The sequence below is a fragment of the Oryx dammah genome, unplaced genomic scaffold (genome assembly GCF_014754425.2).
Source record: "Oryx dammah isolate SB20612 unplaced genomic scaffold, SCBI_Odam_1.1 HiC_scaffold_28, whole genome shotgun sequence".
Lineage (NCBI taxonomy): Eukaryota > Metazoa > Chordata > Mammalia > Artiodactyla > Bovidae > Oryx > Oryx dammah.
Window position 1 is genome coordinate 84398643 of NW_024070212.1, and position 24733 is coordinate 84423375.

A 24733-nucleotide genomic window follows, 5' to 3' on the forward strand; every position below is an offset into this window, starting at 1 on the left:
ATTATTAGCTGTAGCTGCTGTACTAATCATCATTTATTCCTCAACCCTTATCATCAGGCCCCAGTAGCATAATAAAGTCACTTTATCAAATAGACAGTTTTCAGTCCTAATCTCATTTCCTCTCCCAATCTCCTTGGAGGCTGTTCCCTCCCATTTTCAGCTCTCCTGGTCTGATTAGCTCTTGTTGATTACTCTTTAGCCCCGCTTTGCAGGCATATCCTCCTCTACTGAGTCTTTAAGTGCTGCAATTCCTTTGCGCCAAATTCATTATTTTTCTGTTGGAGACTCTCACGCATATCTACAGTTTCAAACATCACCTACACTGACAGCTTCCAAATCTCTACTTCTAACCTTATCTCTTGTTTCAGCATAGACCCAACTATCTTCATTTAGACATCTCAGAAGCAGGACTCATGATCTTAACACTTTTTCCTTTAACTCTCCTCTGAAACCTGTCTTTGTGCATTTCTTAACACTTCTATCAATGCATCCATTCATCTACCAAATATCTACTGAGTACCTATATTCCAGAGTTTTTTTCTACACATTGTTTTAGAAAATATTAGAGAGAACTTATAACTAGTAAGCAAAGATAAACAAGGCAGGTAGGATTAAAGATGAAATAAATATTAATTAAAGATTAAATAAAGCCAAAGATGGGAACAAAATGAATTGGGATGGGCCTAAATACATATACCAGTGGCTTTAAAATCCACTCAAAATGAGTCTCAGATTTGCTTTAAATTCTCAAGCAGGAAAAGAGGTGAGGAATATCTTGCCAGTGACTCAAGATGATACACAGGAGAAACTAAAATTATTCAGAAAAACTAAGAGAAACTAAAAATAATTTACATACTCAGATCAGACAAGATTTTTTTTCTCTGAGGCCTGTGTTACGAGGTCTCTGTGTGAGGTCATCCTAATCACCAGGTATTATTTAGGAATTAACTTCTCAGTGTGCCAGGTGGATGAACTCAGGTTTAACAACTTTCTTGATACTAGTCACACAGCTAGGGAATAGCAAGGCCAAGATTTTAAACTCATATATACATAAGCTACCAAACCCATGTTCTTTACATAACCCCAAAGCATCTTTTAAAAATAAATGTCCCTGGGCTTTCCTGGTGGTCTAGTAGTTAGCAATCTCCCAGCCGGTGCAGGAGACATGGGTTCGATCCCTGGTCCGGGAAGATCCCACCTGCCTTGGAGCACCTAAGCCCATGCACCACAACTCCTGAGCCTGTGCTCTAGAGCCTGAGAGCCACAACTACGGATGCCCGTGTGCCTACTCATGCTCCACAGTGAGAGAAGCCACCACCATGAGACACCCATGCCACTGCAGCTAGAGAGCAGCCCCGTTCACTGTAGCTGGAGAAGCTCCACGCAGCCAGGAAGGCCCAGCACGGCCAAAAAGAAATAAACAAATAAATCTTTTTAGAAACGTCCCCCGCCCAGCATCTCTGAGACAACAGATGTCTACATACAGCATCCAGAACAGTGCAACATATGATATCGCAAAAGCTCTCTATCTTGAAGATCCTCTGGCAGCTCTGTGCTTTCAATTTAAAGACAAATCCATAGTCCTTGGTAGAAAAAATTGTGGGGAGGGAAGAATATGATGTATTAATAAAACATGGTAAAATCATTACCTGGTCCCTTAAGTAGCCTCTGAAGTAAGGGCAATGGTGTGGGGGGGAAACCTGCAGGAGGTTTTTTTCCCCTCCTAATAGATCATACATTTCAGCAGCTAAAAGGGTATGAAAATTTAACGGAATTTTTAATGTCTTTCTAGGTTTTACGATACCACAAAGAGATCATTTTCGTTCTCCTCGCCACGAGAACAGATGGGTGACAGGGTGGCAGGGCCATGACTCACCATCTCCTCCTGCCCGCAGAGCCTGCCTGAGCAGTGGGCAAACTTCTGGGATCAATAGGGTTCAAGGCAAGGCGGTATCTGCCAGAAAACCTCGGAGAAGGCCATTAGTCAACGAGTGACCTGCCAACCTGACCACAGTGGCCTTCTAATGTGGATTCTCAGAAAGGTTAGCCCGTGCTGGGAAACTGAAAAGGTCGTGGGTATCTCACCATCAAAACTCTACAGAACTGGGTTAAAGGGCAGAGCAGAAGAGCTAGGCTGTCAGAGGGAAGGGCCACCTCAGAGGCCAAGGTCATCACACATATGCTGCGTGACCGAGAGAAGCTAAGTATAAGAGGCAGCAGCTGACACGCTACGTGCCGCAGAGAACAGCAGTCACCAGAAATGGCTGCCCTTCAAGAACACTGAACGGAATGTCCTCCAAATGGATGACAATCATGGCATGAGCTCAGGTGTCTAACCAGGGTCTAGAAGCTAATACCTTTCAGAACAAGGGAAAAGAAATCCAAAATGGAACTGTACATTTTCATCTGATTAACTGTCTAGTCCTTCTTCTGGGATTTCAGAGGGACTGAGACAGTTCTAATCATCTGAGAACCACATCCGTATGCCTCTTTTATCTATGTTATTTCAGAGAAAGGGAAGAAGGAACCTCTGAGATGGCAGGCATCTCCTGTGATCTTCTTGAGCAACGTCCTTGAGTCGGCAATGAGAAGGGGCTCTGGAGTCCAGCAGATCTTGACATGGATCTAGCTCCATGATTTATTAATATTTTGACTTTGGGCAGGTGATTTCATTAGATCAGACAACTCCAGACTCTTCAACTGTTTCCCTTTCACTGAGTCGAAAGTATCATTTATATCTGGGTCATTTTCCTGTAGATAAACCAATTTTTTTTTTTTTTTGTCAGTGTCAGTGGCCTTTATAGGCCTAGAATAGGAAACAGGATTTCAGATATAATCTGACCAGAAGGGGCTCTTGCTATCTTGGTTTGAATAGTGCAGCTGTATAGATGCGGCCCAGCCCCAGGAGGCTCTGCAGCCTTGTGGTCAGATATGCCAGCTCTAGAGAAAACCCATCTCTAGCTCCATTACTTACTGCGTGACTCTGAGCAACTTACTTCTCGGTGCCTTAGTTTACTGATCAGTAAAATAAGTATAAAATAGTATCTACATAGACTGGTTAAGGGAATTAAATAAGTTAATAGATGTAAAGTATCTAGAAGTGACTGGTATGTAATAAATACTCAACAAATATTTACTTGGTTTATTACAATGATTCTCTAAGAAATTTAGGCTACTACTGAGTTCACATTTATACCTCTGAAAAGATAATTTTTCTATCCTTTTATTTTTTTATTACAGCATAATTTATATATAACATTACATTAGTTTTAGGTGAATAACATGATTTATTATTTGTAGATATTACAAAATGAGCATCATAATAAATCTAACTTTCATCACCGTTAGCCTCTGGCAATCACCAATCTGTTTTCTGTTTCGATAAGCTGGGTTTTATTATTTTTTTTAATTCTACATGTAAGTGAGATCATAAGGTATTTGTCTTTCTCTGACTTATTTCACTTAGCACAATGCCTTCAAGGTCCTTCTATATTGTCACAAATGTTAAGATTTCATTCTTTTTATGGCCGAATAATATCTCATTGTATATATATTCCATATCATCTTTACCCATTCATCTGTTGGTGAGCACTGAGGTGGTTACTTTAGTATCTTGGATATTGTACATAATGCTGCAATGAACACAGAGATGCATACACCTTCTCAAGTTAGTGTTTTCATTTTCTTCAGATAAATAGCCAGAAGTAGAATTGTTGCATCAAGTGGTAGTCCTATTTTTAATTTTTTGAGAAACCTTCATAATGTTTTCCACAGTGGCTGTACCAACTCAGAGTCCTACCAACCGTCACAAATGTTCTCCTCTCTCCACATCCTCACCAACACTTAGTTATTTATTGTCATTTTGATAATAGTCATTCAGGAGTGTGAGGTAATATTTCAATGTGGTTTTGATCTGCATTTCGCTGATGAATAGAGATGTTGAGCATCTATTCATTTACCTACTGGCCATCTGTATGTCTTTTTTGGGGGAAAAAAAGTCTACTCATATCTTCTGTCATTCTTTCCTTGTATTTTTTAATAAAAAGACAGACTATAAACCCTTGATAAAAATTCACCTTGTTAAGTTTCGGCTACCTTCTAGTCCACAATGTTTTAACTATTTTTGGATTATGTTGTTCAATGTATTAATTGTGGTTCTTTGTTTTCTATCATTTGCATTTTTATTCAGCAAGTCTCTTCTGTATTCATCTAAGTTGTTGATCGAAAATACTGACAAGGGCAAGTCAGAATGCAATGTTGTGTGTCACACCAGCAGGGACACACAGGTTGAGATTTGATCCATTACCATCTTTGAGATACTTCCTTGTACATTTGGGAATCCATTTTTGAACACATTTATTTCAAATATCTCTTTTCATTATGAGAAAATTTTAAAAATTCTCAAAAATGTGTTAAATGCAGGATACTTTTCTTCTATGCCATTTTATTGATCTGTAATGTTCTCAAAATTCTAAATAATTAACTCATTTATATATTTAATAACAATTAATGAACAGCATTCTGTCAATAAACAGATAAATGTATTTAATAACAAGATAATTTTATATAGTGACAAGTGCTGAAAAGAAAATACAACCAAGAAACAGAATATGGGTAGATCAGGGGTGGCAGCGTGGGTGGGAAAGGAAGGCTCTTCTCTAATGACATTTGAGCTGAGACCCGAAAAGAAAGAGATGGCCATGAAGATACTTTGAGAAAGACCGAGCCAGAGAGAAGTCAGAGATAATGAAAAGGAAATATATACTGGAAATCTTTGAGGATAGAAAGAAGGTTACTATGGTTGAATGGTGACTATGGGGGTCATGGTAAGCAATAAAAATGACAGAGAGGGAGATATCACATGTGACCTTGTAGAGCATGGCAAGGGATTTAGATTTTTTTTTCCCCCCTACTGTAATGAAAAGCCACTGGCTGGGAAGAATTTAGGCAGGAGAGTAACATGATCTAATTTACATTTTTAAAATAATACTATGGCTGCCATGTAGAAAACAGATTATCAGAGGGAAGAACATAATCAAGGAAATCAATGAAGAGGCTGGGACATTAACCTAGCAACAGATGAAAGTACTATGAACTGGGAGGGTAACAATGGAAAAGGGTAAGAATAGCCTACTTCTGGGTTCCTTTTGGAGTCAAACAGAAAGGACTTGTTGATGAACTGAAGGTAAAGTGTGAGTGAAAAAGAAGCATGAAGAATGACTTGTAGATTTGTGTCCTGACCAACTGGAGAATTGTGGTACCTTTTACTGAGATGGAGATACCCAAAGGAACAACATGTTGTATGGCTGGGCTGTGTGAGCAAATTAAGAGTTCTGTGTTGGAATTAATCTTCCCCATGCATCTATGCCCCTATTAAACGTTCATTTTGTGGTGATGCTAGGTCACAGAGAGGAGACAAGGAGTCTTAAAAGAGAGTCTACAAGAATATATAAAAGCGGACAGACAAGATGTAAGTACCAGGTGCTCCTGGAGCTTGGTTTATGTACCAAATACCAGACAGGGAGAGTGTTACTGAGAAAAGAATGTCAAGAACAGATAACACCCAAGGTCAAGGTAGCAGGACTTATTCACAGTGAACCTGGGTTACCTCCTAATGATATTCTCTTTCACAATTATAGGCTTAACAACCCAAACCAAGGTATCTTATATCATTTATATAAAGGACAAGATCAATAGTTTTGAGGGACTAAACTTTTGGAAAATTGGGATAAAGTATGCCTATTTCCTACCTCTAGGCAGCAATTCAGTTTTATTCCCAGGGGCTCCAAGATCACATCTAAAACTTTTATTTTCTTCATTGTGAACGCCCAGCTGGACATAAAATTGACTGGGATGGTCAGAATGCTGTCTAAGGTTTTATTTTCTCTCAGGCACACTTGGTCTGAATGAAGCTTGTTCTCTGGAATAATGATTTCAGCATCTTGCATCCCATAGATTTCCAACTTTCTCAGCTCAGGCCACAGTAGCCTAATTTCACCATGCTCCCTCCTGCCACAGAGTTATTCAAATGCTGCCTGAACTCAGGCAGAGTTATTCACCTCTGCCTGAAACACTGTTCGCATGCCTCTTCACAGCATTAATGCACATTAAGTTACACAAACATCACTTTCTCAAACATTTCCTAGTTTCTCTGACAAGTTCATATTCTCTCGTATATTCTTGAAGCCCCTTTCCCCGTTCTTTGTAGCATTTACCTCAGTGGCAGTTTTGTGATGGGTTGTTAATGTTCTCTCCACTACTCTAAACCCTCTAGGAAGACAGAAATCTAGCTGGCTTTGGTTCACCATTATTCTCCTGCATGGAGCACAATGCTTAGTACTGTTAATTTGACGAACAAAAGCAAAGAAGAAAAATGAAAGTCTTTCCTCTCTTTTTACACTGTCATTCCTATTACCATGTTTTTGTATCCCATTAGCCCAACCTTCTTACTTTCCCTTCCCCTGAATAAAATTACCAAAAGTCCCTTTTAGTTATTCACAGGATTTGGCATTAGGGCAGCCCACTGTTAGTTCTACTATGATATTTTATGGAGTACTGAAACTTGCATTGGTTAACTTAGTTACTGCTTGCCAGGGTCTTAACAGAAGTCACAACACACACATACAAACCCACTCCCTCATAAGGACAATGCAAGGTAGGTATTCCTATACATGTTTAATAGATGAAGAAACAGTCTCAGAGAGTTTGAGTGACATATCCAAGGTTCGACAGCCAAGTGGTAATTCTGGGACTTGATCCCTGGTCCTTCTGAATTGAAAGCTTGTGATTTCTGGTTCTCCCAAATATAAACCCTTTTTTTCAGAGCTGATGGGAAATATAAATGTGACAGTATATGATAAAAAAAAAACAACTCTTCTAAAGTTGTAAAGCATTGTAGGAACATTAGTCACTGAGTTTCCCAGTTAATTATTACCAATGCACATGTATTTTTTTTGCCTGTGGCTAACCCTGGGATTTCTTTGGAAGGAATGATGCTAAAGCTGAAACTCCAGTACTTTTGCCACCTCATGCGAAGAGTTGACTCATTGGAAAAGACTTTGATGCTGGGAGGGATTGGGGGCGGGAGAAGAAGGGGACTACTGAGGATGAGATGGCTGGATGGCATCACTGACTCGATGGACGTGAGTCTGAGTGAACTCCGGGAGTTGGTGGTGGACAGGGAGGCCTGGCGTGCTTCGATTCATGGGGTTGCAAAGAGTCGGACACGACTGAGCGACTGAACTGAACTGAACTGATGTGCTGTCGGAGAAGGCAATGGCACCCCACTCCAGTACTCTTGCCTGGAAAATCCCATGGATGGAGGAGCCTGGTAGGCTGCAGTCCATGGGATCGCTAAGAGTCGGACACGACTAAGCAACTTCACTTTCACTTTTTACTTTCATGCATTGGAGAAGGAAATGGCAACCCACTCCAGTGTTCTTGCCTGGAGAATCCCAGGGACAGGGGAGCCTGGTGGGCTGCCGTCTATGGGGTCACACAGAGTTGGACACGACTGAAGCGACTTAGCAGTAGCAGCAGCATGTGCTGTTTTGCTCATCAAAAGTACAAAAGTTGCCAGTTATGGGACTGAAGGAAAACCTATAATTCAAATCAAGGAAATCTCTTAAAGGGACTTCACAGGTGGCACAATGGTGAAGAATCTGCCTGTCAATGCAGGAGGTGCAAGAGACATGAGTTCAATCCCTGGGTTGGGAAGATCCCCTGGAGTAGGAAATGGCAACCCACTCAAATGTTCTTGCCTGGAAAATTCCATGGACAGAGGAGCCCGGGACGCTACCATCCATAGAGTCACAAAGAGTTGGACACAGCTGAGCATGCACATGCGCATACACACACACACACACACACACACACACACCCTCTTAAAGAGTTAAGAATGTGATTATGATTTAGAAGCAGACATCTGCTTAGTCTATTACATCCAACTTGGGTGGGGGGAAGCTGTGGGAACCCAAAGGTGAAGCTCAGAAAAAGATATTTCCCAAATTTATAAGTTGGTAATAATTATATGGGATCATTTAAGAGGAATGGATCTTGGAAGACATGATCTGTCACTTAGAGAAGAGTTTGTGTTCAGAAGAGACAGCTGTTAAGATACCAAGAACTAATGTTTTCTGAGGACATAGGATGTGTTAGAAACTATACCTGCAATATTTCCTTTAATCTTCATAATATACCAATTAAGGCTCAGAAAAATCAAGCACTTCATGCAAAATCACATATGACTGAGCCAGAATTGAACTTAGGCATCTGACTCTGGTGACTGCATCTTTAAACATTAAAATTTGTAGTTGTTCAGTGTTACCCCACAGACTATAACCTGCCAGGCTCCTTTGTCCATGGGATTTCCATTTCCTTCTCTGGGGATCTTCCTGAACCAGGGATTGAACCCCTGTCTCCTGCATTGACACACAGATTCTTTACCAGTGAGCCACCAGGGAGGCCTTAAACTTTAAAATTGGCAATGACTAATATATTACTTATTTTATTTATATCAGTCACTTGAAAGTTTGCTTGATACAGTCCAAGATCCAACCATTTCCAGCTGTCTTGGGCAAAGCAGTTTTTGCATCTTCAGGATTGAACACTGGACAATGGGCTGGGTTCACCTATGTAGGTCTTTCCCTCAGTGACATTCTTCTAGAGCTTACTCCCTTTTAAGTGATAGTATCCAGATTGGCTAAATGGCCAAAATTTACTGAAAAATGTCAAAGAGGAAAGTTGACAAGGAGTCGTGAAATGGAACTGGGGGTCAGAAGATCTGGTTTCTGATATCAGCTCTGTCACTAAGAAGCTGCAAGATGAAAGAAATTCACCCTGACTCCCCGAGTGTTGGTTTTTCATCTATAAAATGAGGGCATTAGAGCAAAATCTTCAAGATTTCTTTTGGCTCTGGTACTCACTGGCTGTCCAGTGGTAGGAGAAGAAGCTGGAGTTTGACCTCACTTTTGGGAGGCTCCCAATTATTTTCCAGATGCCATGCTGAAAAGAGGAGCAGTTCCACGAAACCTTATATAGAGCAAAACCTCTGACAGTCATTATTTTACAACCTGATGTGGTCATCACTGTTCCCTTATCCTTCTGGCTCTGCAGGGCTATTCCTGGAAGCACCAGCAGCTGAAACAGTACTTCTGGGAATCTAAGGGCGCTGAAGAGTAGGGAACATGGTTACTTCTTTCAGGCCCACTGATAGGAAACAAGTGTCCAGGGAGTGAAGACTGTTGTCCCCTAGTTGCCAAGGCACATTTACAAATGATAACAGATAACATGTCTACAGGTTTTGTAAATCACATTGTCCTCTGATCTGATATCTCATTCAAGCTTCTCAACAAACTTTATGGAAGGTAAGGTAAGTAATGGGTACTATATGTAACTGAAGGAAAGAAATGGGCTTGGGAAACACACACACACACACACACACACACACACACACACATACAATTTCTCAGTTTCATAGGAGCTACAAAACTCCTACAACTCCTTCACTTTTATCTACTTTATTTATAGCATTGGCAGGAATAATTATTGGAACCATCTCTTGAGAGCAATGAAGCCAATTTTTTGACACTGAGTCTCTTACCAGTGGCCCCATATTCAAGGAAGGATAGGAATGTCATTAGAAGTTAAACCCAGTCCCCTCTCCTATCCCATCCTCTGCCACTCATCCCCACCCCATGCCAAGTCCAATGCTCCAGCAACACCCAACCATTCACTGACATTCTTCTGTATCTTCATGTCTTTGTCTGTGCTGTTTCTTCTGCCTCACAAGTCATTTTCCCTTTTTTCTTGGTGAAATACTATTCATATTCTTTCAGACACATCTCAAATGCCATCTCATGCAAAGACTCTTTGATACAAACTCTAGTTATTGGTGACTTACTACTCTGCTGGCCCAAGTAATTTGTACATCTCTAGATTATTGAAAAACATAAAAAACATTGAGAATGTTAATTCAATTATCTCCACTCCTCAGCCCACAGATGTGAGATACTGAAAGGATGGACCATGATAAATTCAATTTTTCTATCCCTGGTACTTAGCCCAGCACCTAGCACATAAGAAACACTCAGTAGTATGGCTAAAGGGATGGATGCATGATTGGATAGGTCACTAACTGACAGGAAGACCTCTAGGTCATTTCCCATCAGGAAGAAGTTTAATTTTAAAGGGTAAAGTAAGATACTATGATACTCAAAGGATATGTTATTGTCTCAAGTCCTGGAAAGACCTTGTTCTGGCACTTGGACAAGAAAGAAAAAGATGATAAGAGTAGAAAGGATAAGACCAAAGATTCATGGTCAAGGGTAAAGCCTAGTCCACAGCACCCACAGGGATGGTCTCCCTCAGGACAAGGAAGAGATAGTACAACAGACCCTACAGAGCCTAGAAAATATTGCAATTACCTGAGGCTGATGGTTTCTCCAGACATCCCAATGTAAATTACCAAAAAGAGCACTGACATCTTGTGATACCAAGATGGTGCAACAAGCAGTTCAGCAAAGCTTGAAATGACAAACAAGTCTCACATTCTAAGGAACAAATGGATAAATCCTTATAAACATGTCTAGTTTTATTGGGCAAATTCAGAACATTGAGTATTCACAGATACAAGGACTTTATAATATCCACAGCTATGGATGCCATTGCTGGACTCAGGCTCCCAACATTGTTCCTGATGAATACTACTGGTGAAAACTCCTTGGGTATGTTTCCACAATGGGATTTCCTCTTCTTTCCCCCAGGATATGGTAGAATTAGCAGAAGCACTCCCATTTCCTACTTCTATACTCTCATTTAATCCTAGGAAAAGGAACTGCCTAACTGATTCACGAGGCTTGGGGGAAAAAACCAACACCATGGGGCCATTTTAACGAGGAAGTAGAGCCACAGCCTTGAAAGGGGTCAGTGCAGGCGTGGCATGAATGTCTCTTCTTGAACCACCTCCAGGCCAGTGGGCTCTTGGAGTCTGAGTTTGAATTTAGCAAATCAAACAGCACATCAAGTGCTGAAACAAGCCCAGCCAGATGTCTTGTCTCTTTGTCCCAGCTCCTTGGCCTGCCAATGAATGGATCAAGTCAGTGCCATGCAGTTTCCAGGGCCCAGGCAGGTCCAGAAAAGAGGATAAGATTCCCTCCGTGTTCTTTAACTTAGTCTAACCAAAATCAAAACAACACTTTGCTTCAGGTGTCTCTGTAAAATATTCTCAACTGGTTAGACTCTGGGGCAGAAGAGTGGTGAATACTAGCAGATCTATGTCCGCAACATGTACACGTCATTAGTCAAGATCCTTAAGCTATACTTTTAAGCCTAAAGGACAAAAATATCTAAACTGCAGCTTCAGTTAACTGCAGGATTTATTTTACTCTATGAAAAAAGTGGTATTCTCAGGGATTCCCTGGTGGCTCAGTGGTAAAGAATTTTTCTTGCAATGCAAGAGATATCGGTTCAATCCCTGGTCCAGGAAGATCCCACATGTTGCAGAGCAACTGAGCCTGTGCACTGCAACTACTGAGCCTGTGCTCTGGAGAATGCTTGCCACAACTACTGAAACTCCCGTGCTCTAGCTCAGTCTCTGCAACAAGAGAAGCCACCGCAATGAGAAGCCTGTGCACTGCAACTATAGAGGAGCCCCCACTTGTCATAACCAGAGAAAAAGCCCGAGCAGCAATGAAGACCCACCACAGCCAAAAATAGATAAATAAATAAATTTTTTAAAAAGTGACATTCTCAATCTCTCAAAAATAAATTGTGCATGTTGCTTTGGTGTTTTTTTTTTTTTTTTTTTTGAAGGATAATATTTCCTTTTAGGAAAGTCTCTGACAGACTTGCTGTAGGAATGAGCTCTCATTCAGGTGGGGGTGTGTCTTCCACAGGAGTCCCTGCTTAAGTGACAAACAGGTTAGTGAAAAAAGGACTATGAACACTGGATTTATGAAACAAAATCATGGTCTATCATCTAATACTATCATTTAATTCAAAAGGAGGTACAGAGTCCATTAACTGTTAGGTTAATTGTTCCCAACTAGTAGGGGCAATTGAAGCCAAAGAGGGGCTTATTTATCAAATCCTTTGTTCAAACACATACTTGCTCATTCAAGTACATATTTCATCAGTATGTACCAAGTGCCAGATACAGGGCCCACACTGTCCAGCGCCTAAAACACGGTCTCATAAAGGGAGAGGAAACAAGATAAAAAATGCAGCCTCCCTCTTCTTAAGGAATGGTCCCCTTTACATCTGCTTCATCATCATTTCTGCCTCTCATGTAACAGTTAATAACTCCTTCTACTTGGACTTTAAGTTTCTGCATTGTCTGGCTTCCCTGACCCCAGAAAACAAGTGATCTATAAGCTAATATACTGTACCCTTGCAGGCATTACAAGGCTTTTTCTGTAATGTAAATTACCACTCTATAATTCAGCCATGTTGTACACATTCATAAAATGGCCTGCCCCAATAACACAATGAAACACTTTTCCCAGGAAGATAAAAAGCAACTGGGACGTGCTTAAAGAGAGCCTGGATAATCAATTAGAACAAATAGGATGCTGCTTTTCTTCCTAAGGATCCTTCTTCCCTGTTGATTTCTTCCTTCCTATTTGCTTTTGATAGATGTTTAGGATCAGATAGGTAACAAGGCAATGGTTCACATAGAAGGGAAGGTCAAAATCTATTGACACAGATAATTTTATTGGACTGCTGCTGCTGCTGGACTATGGGTATATAATTCCCTACAAAATACTGGGCTTGAGGTTTCTCTATCAATTCTGAACATGAAATCAACTAGTATAGTTTTAACTGTCCAAAAAAATGTCTACTATATTCTTCTGATTCACAAAACTGCTTTTTTCCCTTATTTTGTATAATGTTCCCAAACCAAACCACCCAAATACCTCCCTAAAGGAAAGCATTAAGTAGTAACATTTTATCTTTGGAAATTTGCAAGTAGTTACTTAAAACACTGTAAATTTCTTCCCTTGTCCTTGAAATGCACCATATAAATATTGCATTTGATCCTTAACTTACACTTCATAAATAATTTATTTCAAAAATATCCCTCCATAAGACTATCAGCTGCTGAGGTGTTCAGTTTTCAGGGAAAGCATTTATTTACTGCATGAGCCCAGGAAGGCTGGTAAAGACTTGGCTAAAAGCTCCACACGGAACGAATTATGGTAATTATATTAATGGTCAAATCCATGATGTGCTGTTCAAATCTGTTAAAAGGTTTTGCACTGTATTGCCCACATCTGATGGGCAATGAGTCCACCGGAAATGTTTAACACTTCATAGGGAAGCTTCCAAGATACATTTCTCATAGTTCCAAGAATTGTGACAGACTGTCTGGAGGTAACTTCCAGAGGAGTCTCTGAAAGTCACAACTGGGAGTGCATATTTATCTCTTTAACATCTTCCACTTCTGGTTCAGACTGAAACTACAAACTCAAGTCATCAGAAATGGAAATCAAAGGAAAGATCACACAATTAATTTTGATGAATGGGTAAGTTTTAATTCACGTATGGCAATATTCTGGTTAATGATATGTCTCCTTAGGACATCCATTAAAAATCCATTAACTTAACAGACAAAATCTAATAAAGTTACTCTGGAAACTTTCTGTGAGGTTAACATTATAGACTTTTAATGAATATTTCCTGTACGTATTGCTCTATTAGCAGAGCTAATATACTTATTAAACATGGATCTTATGCTGGGGGTGGGGAGGGGAACACAAAAAGATGAAAATTATCAGAAAATCAGAGTTGAGGTTGGACCCAAGCCACCTAAAATCCTGCTAAAATTAGTAAAGCGCGCTAGAGCTTTTAGAAATGAAACTGTGAATATCCCAGTACCAGCCACCCAAGTCATTCATTTATCCTTATCCACTTACTAATCAAAGAGTAATTTAGCTGCTAAAATGTGCCATGTCTTGTGCTGGGACCATAATATGAAGGTAAACAAGTGAAAATCCACAGGTCAAGAAGCTTACCGTCTACAGTAAAATCAAGACATCTAACAGGTAATCAATGTATACTAAAATAAAGCTGCATTCAACACACCATGGGAATACTCAGGAACAAACAACTAAATCTGAGGGAAAGGGTGGGCAAATAAATTTTAAAAATCACTGAAACAATGAAGTGACTGAAGTTGAAATTTGTGTTCCAGTAAACTATTAGCTCTTCCAGGTTATCCCACAGGGAAAGTTTTAATTCTGGACATCACTTATTGATTCTGCATGTGGTTATAGAAAGCTCCTTCTCTCTCTGATTCTAATCTAAAAACAAGGTAACAGTACACTTTTGTCACTGGCTGTGAAAATTACATGCAACAAGGTACATAAAAACACATAGAAATGTGCTTGAAATACAGAAGGGGAAGGAGGTTTAGCATTCATTTATTGCCTACTATAGACCCCAATCAATATTATTTAGAAGTCAATACAGTGTCATGGTTAAGGCAGGATTTGGAATCCTCCAAACATAGGTTTGAATTCTGCCTCTACCATTTGCAAACTGTGCCAAACATAGGTTAGACATTCTTTTCTGAACCTTGGCTGCTTCAGCTGTAGAACAGGATAACTAAAAATAAGTCTGTTATGAAACTTTTGAAAGATAATGGTTGTAACGCAATAGTACCACATCTCAGAAACAATACACTATTACTTTTAATTCTACCATTAACTATATCTTTCATAGACAAGATATAGAGATTAAAAAAAGCATTATGAGACTTGTCTAAGTTCACACTGCTGCTGCTGCTAAGTCACTTCAGTTGTGTCCGACTCTGAGCGACCCCATAGACGGCAGCCCACCAGGCTCCCCCGTCCCTGGGATTCTCCAGGCAAGAACACTGGACTGGGTTGCCATTTCCTTTCCAGTGCATGAAAGTGAAAGGTGAAAGGGAAGTCGCTCAGTCGTGTCCGACTCTTGGCGACCCCGTGGACTGCAGCCCGCCAGGCTCCTCTGTCCGTAGGATTTTCCAGGCAAGAGCACTGGAGTGGGCTGCCATGGCCTTCTCTGCTAAGTTCACACACTTAATGCTAAAACTAAAACTACCCTTGCTCCCAGTTCCATGTTTTAGATCCAACTTTCCTGCAGTTTCAATTAGATGACAATAGTCCTGCCCCTGGGACCCAGTCTTGATGATTCTTCTTCGAGGCAGGGAACTTATGGGGTACCTCCAGAACATCAGACTGGAGAATTAGGACTTAGGGGCCCTGCTTTAGTGCCAATGACTAATGAACTAGTACCCTGGGGTTGTAGGCTACATTGTGTACCCAAGATTCATATGTTAAAGGTATAGCCTTCAATGTGATTGCATTTGGAGATTAGAGCTGATAGGGAGGTACTCATCTCGAATGCTAGCAAAGTAATGCCCAAAATTCTCCAAGCGAGGCTTCCACAGTACATGAATGAAGAACTTCCAGACGCTCAAGTTGGACTTACAAAAGGCAGAGGAACCAGAGATCAAATTGCCAACATACGTTGAATTGACAAAGCAACAGAGATCCAGAAAAACATCTATTTCTGCTTTATTGACCACACCAAAGCCTTTGACTGTGGGGATCACAACAAACTGTGGAAAATTCTGAAAGAGATGGGAATACCAGACCACCTTACCTGCCTCTTGAGAAATGTGTATGCAGGTCAAGAACCATCAGTTAGAACCAGACAAGGACATGGCTGGAGCTTGGGAAAGGAGTATGTCAAGGCTGTATATTGTCTCCCTGCTTATTTAACTTCTATGAAGAGTACATCATGAGAAATGCCAGACTGGAGGAAGCACAGCTGGAATTAAGACTGCAGGAAGAAATATTAATAACCTCAGATATGAAGATGACACCACCCTTATGACAGAATGAAAAGAGGAACTAAAGAGCGTCTTGATGAAAGTGAAAGAGGACAGTGAAAAAGTTGGCTTAAAACTCAACATTTAAAAAACTAAGATCATGGCATCTGATCCCATCGCTTCATGGCAAATAGATGGGGAAACAATGGAAACAGTGACAGACTTTATTTTCTTGGTCTCCAAAATCACTGCAGATGGTGACTGCAGCCATGAAATTAAAAGACCCTTGCTCTTTGGAAGAAAAATTATGACCAACCTAGACAGCATATTAAAAAGCAGAGACATTACTTTGCCAACAAAGGTCCATCTAGTCAAACCTATGGTTTTTCCAGTAGTCATGTATGGATGTGAGAGCTGGACCAGAAAGAAAGCTAAGTGTCGAAGAATGCTTTTGAACTGTGGTGTTGGAGAAGGCTCTTGAGAGTCCCTAGGACTGAAAGGAGATCAAACCAGTCAATCCTAAAAGAAATCAGTCCTGAATATTCATTGGAGGGACCGATGCTGAAGCTGAAGCTCCAATACTTTGGCCACCCAATGTGAAGAACTGACTCATTGGAAAAGACCCCGATGTTGGAAAAGATTGAAGGTAGGAGAATAAGGGGATAAGAGAAGATGAAATGGTTGGATGGAATGACTGACTCGATGGACATAAGTTTGAGCAATCTTCAGGAGTTGGTGATGGACAGGGAGGCCTGATGTACTGCAATCCATGGGGTCACAAAGAGTCAGACATGACTGAGCAACTAAACTGAACTGAACTTCCCAGTCCATCTCAATTCAAACAACTATGCCTATATTGTACACATTCTGTCAGGAGATATTTATCAACATATTCTATGCCAAGATACTCAAGGGTAAGGCAGATACAGTCCCTGCCCTACAGAAGCTTTTGGTTTAGTATCATTTTTCTGTCTGGCTGCCTGGCTGCAAGTGGTGTGAATGTCCAGAATTTTAAGGTACTATATGCTTTAAAGTAGGAACACTTTTTATACCCTGTGAAGTTATACCCTCTCATCAGTCGAGGGTCTATCACATTCAGACTCTAATCTAAGTATGGACTATGGATGTTTGTTTCAATGAAGCTCAAACTGGATTTAGATGCTAAATACTGGAAATCTGCCTAATCCTGCTGGAGGTAAGTTATACAGCCACATCAGTCCCCTCAAGCCTCCAATAGCCCAAGGAGGACGTCTGCTTTGGTAGGAAGGTATAGAGTTAGAGACTGTGGTCCTAATGATGACCCTACAAGAGCAGACGAAAGAACTGAATCTGTTTTCCCATCTGAAAAATGGAAATAGCTAGACAAATAGGTTTGTGAGGGCCAAATGGGATAAATGAATTAATCACCTACCAAACCACCAACCAGAGGACTTAGAATGCTACTAACAGCTAATGATTGCTGGTGTGCTTTCTTCTCTTCCTCTGGTCCCAAGCTCTTGTGCTTCTCGACAAGCTCCAATCTTACAGTGGTTTCAGTTGAGCTACAGAAAGTCCAGAAGGGTTCTTTTTCATACTACCTTGGCTCTGTTCTTTTCTCTAGATCTAGCTATGAGTAGTTGAGCAGACCATGCTCAGCTGAGCTATGCTGTCTACAGCACAGCAGTACAATTGCTACTTGGGTCTTTCATATTTCTGTCCTTATATTCTTGAAGTCATGAGGACTCAGCCAGAGAAAAGCTGGACTGAAATCATCTACTATGTGACTCAGTTATCAATGGTGTTTGAAACTGTAGCAGACACTACTATTTTCACCCATATTTCACCCATATTTCACAGCACAGCTCTCAATTTCTGGTCTGTCACACGGATGGCCACAAGGCTGCTTGGCCAATTACATTTCCCAGCCACCCCTGCAGCCTAGTGGGGCTTCGTTAAGAAGCACTGATGTACAGGCTGTGATCAGAAATGAAGTGGTCCATTTTTCTGTTATGTTTCCTCCAAAGGAATGTGGACGGATTCTTCCAGTCCTTTCTTTCTTTCCAATCACTAGCTGGGAACGGATGAGAACTGAAGGAGCAATTTGGACCCAAACTTGGAGATCATGTTATAAGAAAGGGAGAGCTGCCTGCTAATAAATTACTTCAGTTCTAATACTTAAAAGGGAATTACTTTGCCATCCTGTTTAATTCACAGTACTTTAAAATTCTCTTGTTCCAACCTCCTAGCCCACACACTAAACAATACAGAAGTATTTTCTTTAACCAGGTGTAATATCTTACCTGATGACAGCTTACTAGAAAAGTAGGTAGTAACTGTATGAAATAAGCATCTTTCTGTGACATGAATGTGAACTTTATCTTGAAACTTTAACATACCAGCTACCATTATATATACCTAGTATCTGAATTATTTTACAGATAAATTCCTACTAGTCATCCACTCCTATATTACCTAATTAGTGCCACATGAAACTGGAAGTCAGGGATCCTGTGGCTTTTGTCAGGAACAACTGGCTCACATTCCAGGTTATGCTTTGTTTCTGATCCTTCCAATTCTGATCTCTTCAATTATTTGTGTTTTTTTCCTGTTCATGGCCTTACCTGGTTCCTTGAACCTAAATCACAACACATTTTCCAAGGTCTGACTGGGATGATCCATACATACCTTTGATTATGCTATTTCCAGCTGCTCCATGCAAATATCTTCCCCAGTCTAGTGGCATGTCTAAGTTCTACATTTTAAGGCAGATTATCATAGCTCAGTTACTGTAAGCCCCAATACAAAGGCCTATTAGTCATGAACTACCCATCAGGAATGATTCGCTTCTCTTTGAAAAATAGGGATGTGTTTCTATATTTTAATTTACACAAAAACAAACAAAAAGCAAACACCAATATCTTCCTGTATACGTACACATAATCAGAAAAATATATATTATTTTTTACCTATTTTGCTGTAATTATCTGTAACCAAGTCTTCCAAACCAACCATCTTCCAGAAACTGTCGTCCCAGCCTTTCTCTGCAGAGTATGTCCATTTGCACACCAGGGAGCAGAGAGACCTAGGGAAACAGGAGCGAGGTAGAACCAATAATATGAGCCAGCTTCCTTTATATTTTGCCAAACACTTGTTCAGATATCTGCAATAGTGAAAAAAACAGAATAAACTGAAGTAATTATTCACCCCTGATTAAATCAAAAGTCCTCAGTGACATCTGTTAATGATTAAGAACATCTTCTTTCACTTTCAAAAGGGTTTCAGCCCTTTATTAGATCTGACTAAACAGTATATATAAATATTTGCATGTACATTTCTATTCATATGTATATGACATTTATGAGATAACTAGAAATTACAACAATGACTAGTTACCTGGGATTCTCCAGGCAAGAATACTGGAGGGGGTTGCCATGCTCTCCTCCAAGGGATCTTCCCAACCCAGGGATGGAACCCAAGGTATTCCACATTGCAGGCAGATTCTTTACCATCTGAGCCAACAGGGAAGCCCAAGAATACTGGAGTGGGTAGCCTATCCCTTCTCCAGGAGATCTTCCCAACCCAGGAATTGAACCAGGGTCTCCTGCATTGCAGGCGGTTTCTTTACCAGCTGAGCTACTAGGGAAGCCCTGAGATAAACAGAAATTAAAACAATGACTAGCTATTTGATGATACTGAGCATTATTATTAACTGTTAGGTATGAAATTGATACTTCTGGTTATGTTTTGAAAAAGGCTTCTTAGCTAACTGATACATATTGAAACACTGCTGTATAAAATGATATATTATCTGGGATCTACTGTAAAATAGCAAGTGAAGGGGTAGTGAACGACATTGCAGATGGAGCAGAATTAGCCATGGGTTGGTAGCTGTGGGGCTGAGGGTGGTTAAATGGGTGTTCATTAAACATCTCTGTTCTGTACATGTTCAAAATTCTCTGTGATAAAAAAATAAAAAACCAAAAAGGTGCCTGGTATAGATGTGATCACTGCACTCTAAAGCAACATTCAACAGGAGGAAGACTGAGTGCTAGATGGCCTTTTCCTTTCTGGCGTCATGTCTCATCAATTCCCTCTTCAGTTCAGTTCAGTTCAGTCGCTCAGTCGTGTCCGACTCTGGGCGACCCCATGAATCACAGCATGCCAGGCCTCCCTGTCCATCACCAACTCCTGGAGTTCATACAAACTCACGTCCATTGAGTAGGTGATGCCATCCAGCCATCTCATCTTCTGTCGTCCCCTTTTCCTCCTGCCCCCAATCCCTCCCAGCATCAGAGTCTTTTCCAGTGAGTCAACTCTTCACATGAGGTGGAGCAACCCCACGTCCAAGTAGCAGTGGCTGCACGGGTGCAGGAGGGCCTAGAGGAGCTACTCCACGTTCAAGGTCAGGAGGGATGGTGGTGAGGAGATACCCCTCGTCCAAGGTCAGGAGCAGCAGTTGTGCTTTGCTGGAGTAGCCATGAAGTGATACCCCACGTCCAAGGTAAGAGAAACTCAAGTAAGTCGGTAGGTGTTGCAAAAGGGCATCAGTGTTCTATATTCCAGCAATAAACAATCCTTTGGAGTGCCCTGAAAAAGTCACATTCTTGCATACTTCTGTGCTTGCATACTTCTATGTGCTTGCAAAATTCTTCAGCCTGATAACTTCCTTTAGTCTAGACCGAGACCTCAGTTCTAGTTTAGATGTTCCTTCTCTGACATCACAGAGCAAGCACCAAATCTATTAGAGACCTCATCACACTGAGTAATTAACTGCTCTTTGTTTATCTTCTTCCCAACAGCCCCAAGCCTTCCAATCTATTCTCCATTGTGTCCAGAGAAAACGTTCTAAAGTAAAATCTGATGGTACCAACTCCTGATTAAAACCCTTCAACTGCTCCTCACGCCCTTCAGGAAAAATTCCAGTCCTCAGCTAGGCTTGAATGACGCTTTGTAATATGACCATGTTGACTTCCAGCTTCCTCTCTTGTCGATCCTATCCTTGCTTTCTTCATTCTACACTAATGAATTATTTGAAGCTTTCAATAGTGGGCCTTGATTGCTCACTTCCCAGTGCCTTGAACCTCTGCTCTATTCTGCCCAAAATGTTCTTCCCAGTTATGTGTCTGACTGCTGACTAGCCTTCCTGACTCAGTTCAGACTCCCCATTTTATGAAGCCCCAACGGAGGACCAGCTGAGTCCAAAGCCTCTTCTCCAAGTTCAACGTTCTCATACCCGTATCTTAATACTTAGCACAGTCATTGTCCTTGCCCCTTCCCTTCTCTATTTCTCCCACTAAACCAGCAATAACTTCAGAGGAGAACCTACCTTAATCATCTCCAGATCACCAGTATTCACATCCAGCCAGAGCTCAAGCCACAGTGAATACTGATCAAATGGAAGCTCTGGAGAATAAATGTAGTCTGTCCACATTACCCAAGCTAAGTGATAAACCTGGAGAGTTCTTGCAGTTTTATAAATAAAGCAAAACCTATCTATTTCATAGAGCCAGCAGTTTGCGCCTATCTGATTCAGTCATTAAACTGATTCACTCATTCACTCATTCACTTAATAAATATTTAGTATTCAGTCATTATGACCCTGGCACTATGCTAGGTGCTGGGGAACCAGTTATATGCAAAACAGTCGGCCTGCTGCTCTCCTACACGCTAACGATATAATTGAGGAGACAGTGATCAAATAATCACACCTAAAGTCACATCCTAACAAAAAGTTCTGAAGGAAGTAGAGAGAGAAATGAAAAGTTTTAGCAGGAGAAACTGGCAGGAGAAAGGGGGAGAAAGTGTCAGGGAGGGCTTCACAGAAGAGCTCACCTTCTGTGAGACCTCAATGCCTTCTGAAAGCAAACAAACATTACTTATCATTATTTTTTTCACATGTGGCATATGGCATAGATTGAAGATTCTAGGATCAGGAAGATCCCTTGCAGAAGGAAATGGCAACCCACTCCAGTATTCTTGCCTGGAGAACCCCACGGTCAGAGGACACTGGCAGGCTACAGTCCATGGGGTCGAAAGAATCGGACATGACTTAGCAACTACACCACCACCATCACAGATGACAGGACACATTGAGCTAAGCTAAGTGGCACGGATATATTGAAGGAACACTAGTCCCATTGGAAACAATACGTATGTGTGAAACCCTTCACCTGACTTAAGCAAAATACTTTTTTGAGGTATAAAGAAAGTTGCTAACTATGAAGCATGTTCTGAAGAATATGCAATAGGATAACTCTTCCTGGCACAATGCCTGAAAATTTGATGTTTTAGAAGCTATGATAACTCACTGGAAAGAGCAATGTGATGAAACAATATGTTGTGCAAGGATTGTGTCTTATGATCCACCCATATAGGACAACTCTTCACGCCCCAAATGCTCCATTCGTTTGCAGACTTCCGGGACTAGCCTCTACTCTGTCCCATCTATCATTAACTCAGTGTTGCTCCATTCACTCATCCTTGTCTACTTGGAAAATTCCATGTCTTTCTCATGGTCCAGCTCTTCTGCACAAGTTTCCTCACTACCTCCAAGCTAACTTCATGGCTATCTCCTTTGAAGTAGCATTACAACTTGGAACTACTTCACTGTATTTCTTAACAGCTGAGATAGGTTGAGTTCGTGGCCCCCAGTCTTCCGATCTCTAGATATCCACACTCTTTGCCACTTAATTTGTAGTGCTGCACCTCCTCCTCTCAACCCCCACAGTGGGCAGTGCCTCCTTTCCTACTTCAAGATTTTGGATATTGTCACGCAACTGGATTTGGCCAAAAGAATGACGCAGAAATAACTGCAAAAAGCAGCATTATATGTTTCTGCTTGCTCTACTGCACTTCTGGTATTGCTGTGAGAAGATCACGCAGGGTTAGCTCACTGGTCCCAGGAGGAGGGCAAAAGGTATGTGGGTAGAGGAATGACCACCAAGTCCAGTCTGGATCACACATCCCCAGGCAGCCAACACCTGAGGGAGTGAGTACAGCTGAGAACAGAAGAACCACCCTACAGAACAGAGTCTAAATGTTGTATCCATGAGGCAGATAAATGATTATTGTGTTGAACTACTGAGCATTGGCTGTGATTCATAACAGAGCAATAGCTAAACAACTCAACAGTTTATAGCATAACTAACTTATCCCACATAGATTGTCTGTGCGATCCCCAATAAGAGCAAGGAGAGGGATGTCTATCTCACAGCCAGTTAGAATAAGTGGCCAGAGAGTGTGCCTGGAATAAAGATGACTGAGCCCAACAGGCAGGAACTGTTATAGCTCCAGGTGCCTCTGGTAACTCCATCCTCCATTCAGTTCAGTCGCTCATCCTTGGAGTTCGTCGCTCATCCTTCAGTTCAGTTGCTCGTCCGTGTCCGACTCTGTGCGACCGACCGCACGAATCGCCGCATGCCAGGCCTCCCTGTTTATCACCATCTCCTGGAGTTCACTCAAACTCATGTCCATCGAGTCGGTGATGCCATCCAGCCATCTTATCCTCTGTCGTCTCCTTTTCCTCCTGCCCCCAATCCCTCCCAGCATCAAAGTCTTTTCCAATGAGTCAACTCTTCGCATGAAGTGGCCAAAGTACTGGAGTTTCAGCTTCAGCATCAGTCCTTCCAAAGAACAGCCAGGGCTGATCTCCTCCAGAATGGACTGGCTGGATCTCCTTGCAGTCCAAGGGACTCTCAAGAGTCTTCTCCAACACCACATCCTCCATTAGGTTTATCCAAATACTATGGTCCCCTCACTTCATGGGAAATAGATGGGGAAACAGTGGAAACAGTGTCAAACTTTATTTTTGGGGGCTCCAAAATCACTGCAGATGGTGACTGCAGCCATGAAATTCAAAGACGCTCACTCCTTGGAAGGAAAGTTACGACCAACCTAGATAGCATATTGAAAACCAGAGACATTACTTTGCCAACAAACGTCTGTCTAGTCAAGGCTATGGTTTTTCCAGCAGTCATGTATGGATGTGAGAGTTGGACTGCAAGAAGAAAGCTGAGCGCCGAAGAATTGATGCTTTGAACTGTGGTGTTGGAGAAGGCTTTTGAGAGTCCCTTGGACTGCAAGGAGATCCAACCAGTCCATTCTGAAGGAGATCAGCCCTGGGATTTCTTTGGAAGGAATGATGCTAAAGCTGAAGCTCCAGTACTTTGGCCATCTCATGCGAAGAGTTGACTCACTGGAAAAGACTCTGATGCTGGGAGGGATTGGGGGCAGGAGGAGAAGGGGACGACAGAGATGAGATGGCTGGATGGCATCACGGACTCTATGGACGTGAGTCTGAGTGAACTCCGGGAGTTGGTGATGGACAGGGAGGCTTGGCGTGCTGCAATTCATAGGGTCGCAAAGAGTCGGACACGACTGAGCGACTGAATTCAACTGATGAGGGTCTATCTCATTTGGGTCTCTAAATCAGCTCTTGGATAAAATGGATGTGTGAAAGTGGCAGAATTGGTAAAATTTAGAGGCATGACAGAGGATGAGATGGTTAGATAGCACCAGACTCAATGGACATGAGTTTGAGCAAACTCCAGGAGATAGTGAAAGACACGGAAGCCTGGTGTGCTGCAGTACGTGGGGTTGCAAAGAGTCAGACACAGCTGAGAAACTGAACAACAACAGGAGAGTACAACTGAAGCCACAGCTTCTCTGGAAATCTCCAGGAGAGAGACAGCAAATATAGGGCTTCATCTTGTTAGTAAGTAAAGGCAAGTTCCCAGAAGTAGAACAAAAGGTCTGCCTCCCTCTGAGGTTTCTATTAAGACCACGTTTTGTCATTCCCTCAAGCGTTTTAGTGAACAACCTGCAGTCTAAGGAAAGCTATTCACCTTCAGGCAAGTGTGTGTGTGTGTGTGTGTGTGTGTGTGTGTGTATTAGAATTAAAGACAGGAGAGTGTGTGTGTGTGTGTGTGTGTGTGTGTGTGT

At 41.5% G+C, this 24733-nt stretch overlaps 1 protein-coding gene across 11 annotated transcripts in view; it reads right to left on the reverse strand.

Annotated features, from left to right (window-relative positions):
* The window catches only part of FGGY (FGGY carbohydrate kinase domain containing), a 497520-nt gene that overhangs the window by 293502 nt on the left and 179285 nt on the right, over window positions 1-24733 (reverse strand). For all 11 annotated transcript variants that reach the window (XM_040232739.1, XM_040232740.1, XM_040232734.1 and 8 more), the window contains one exon: window positions 18760-18875. In XM_040232739.1, the coding sequence (XP_040088673.1) occupies window positions 18760-18875 (116 nt within the window). The remainder of the gene's footprint in view (window positions 1-18759; window positions 18876-24733) is intronic.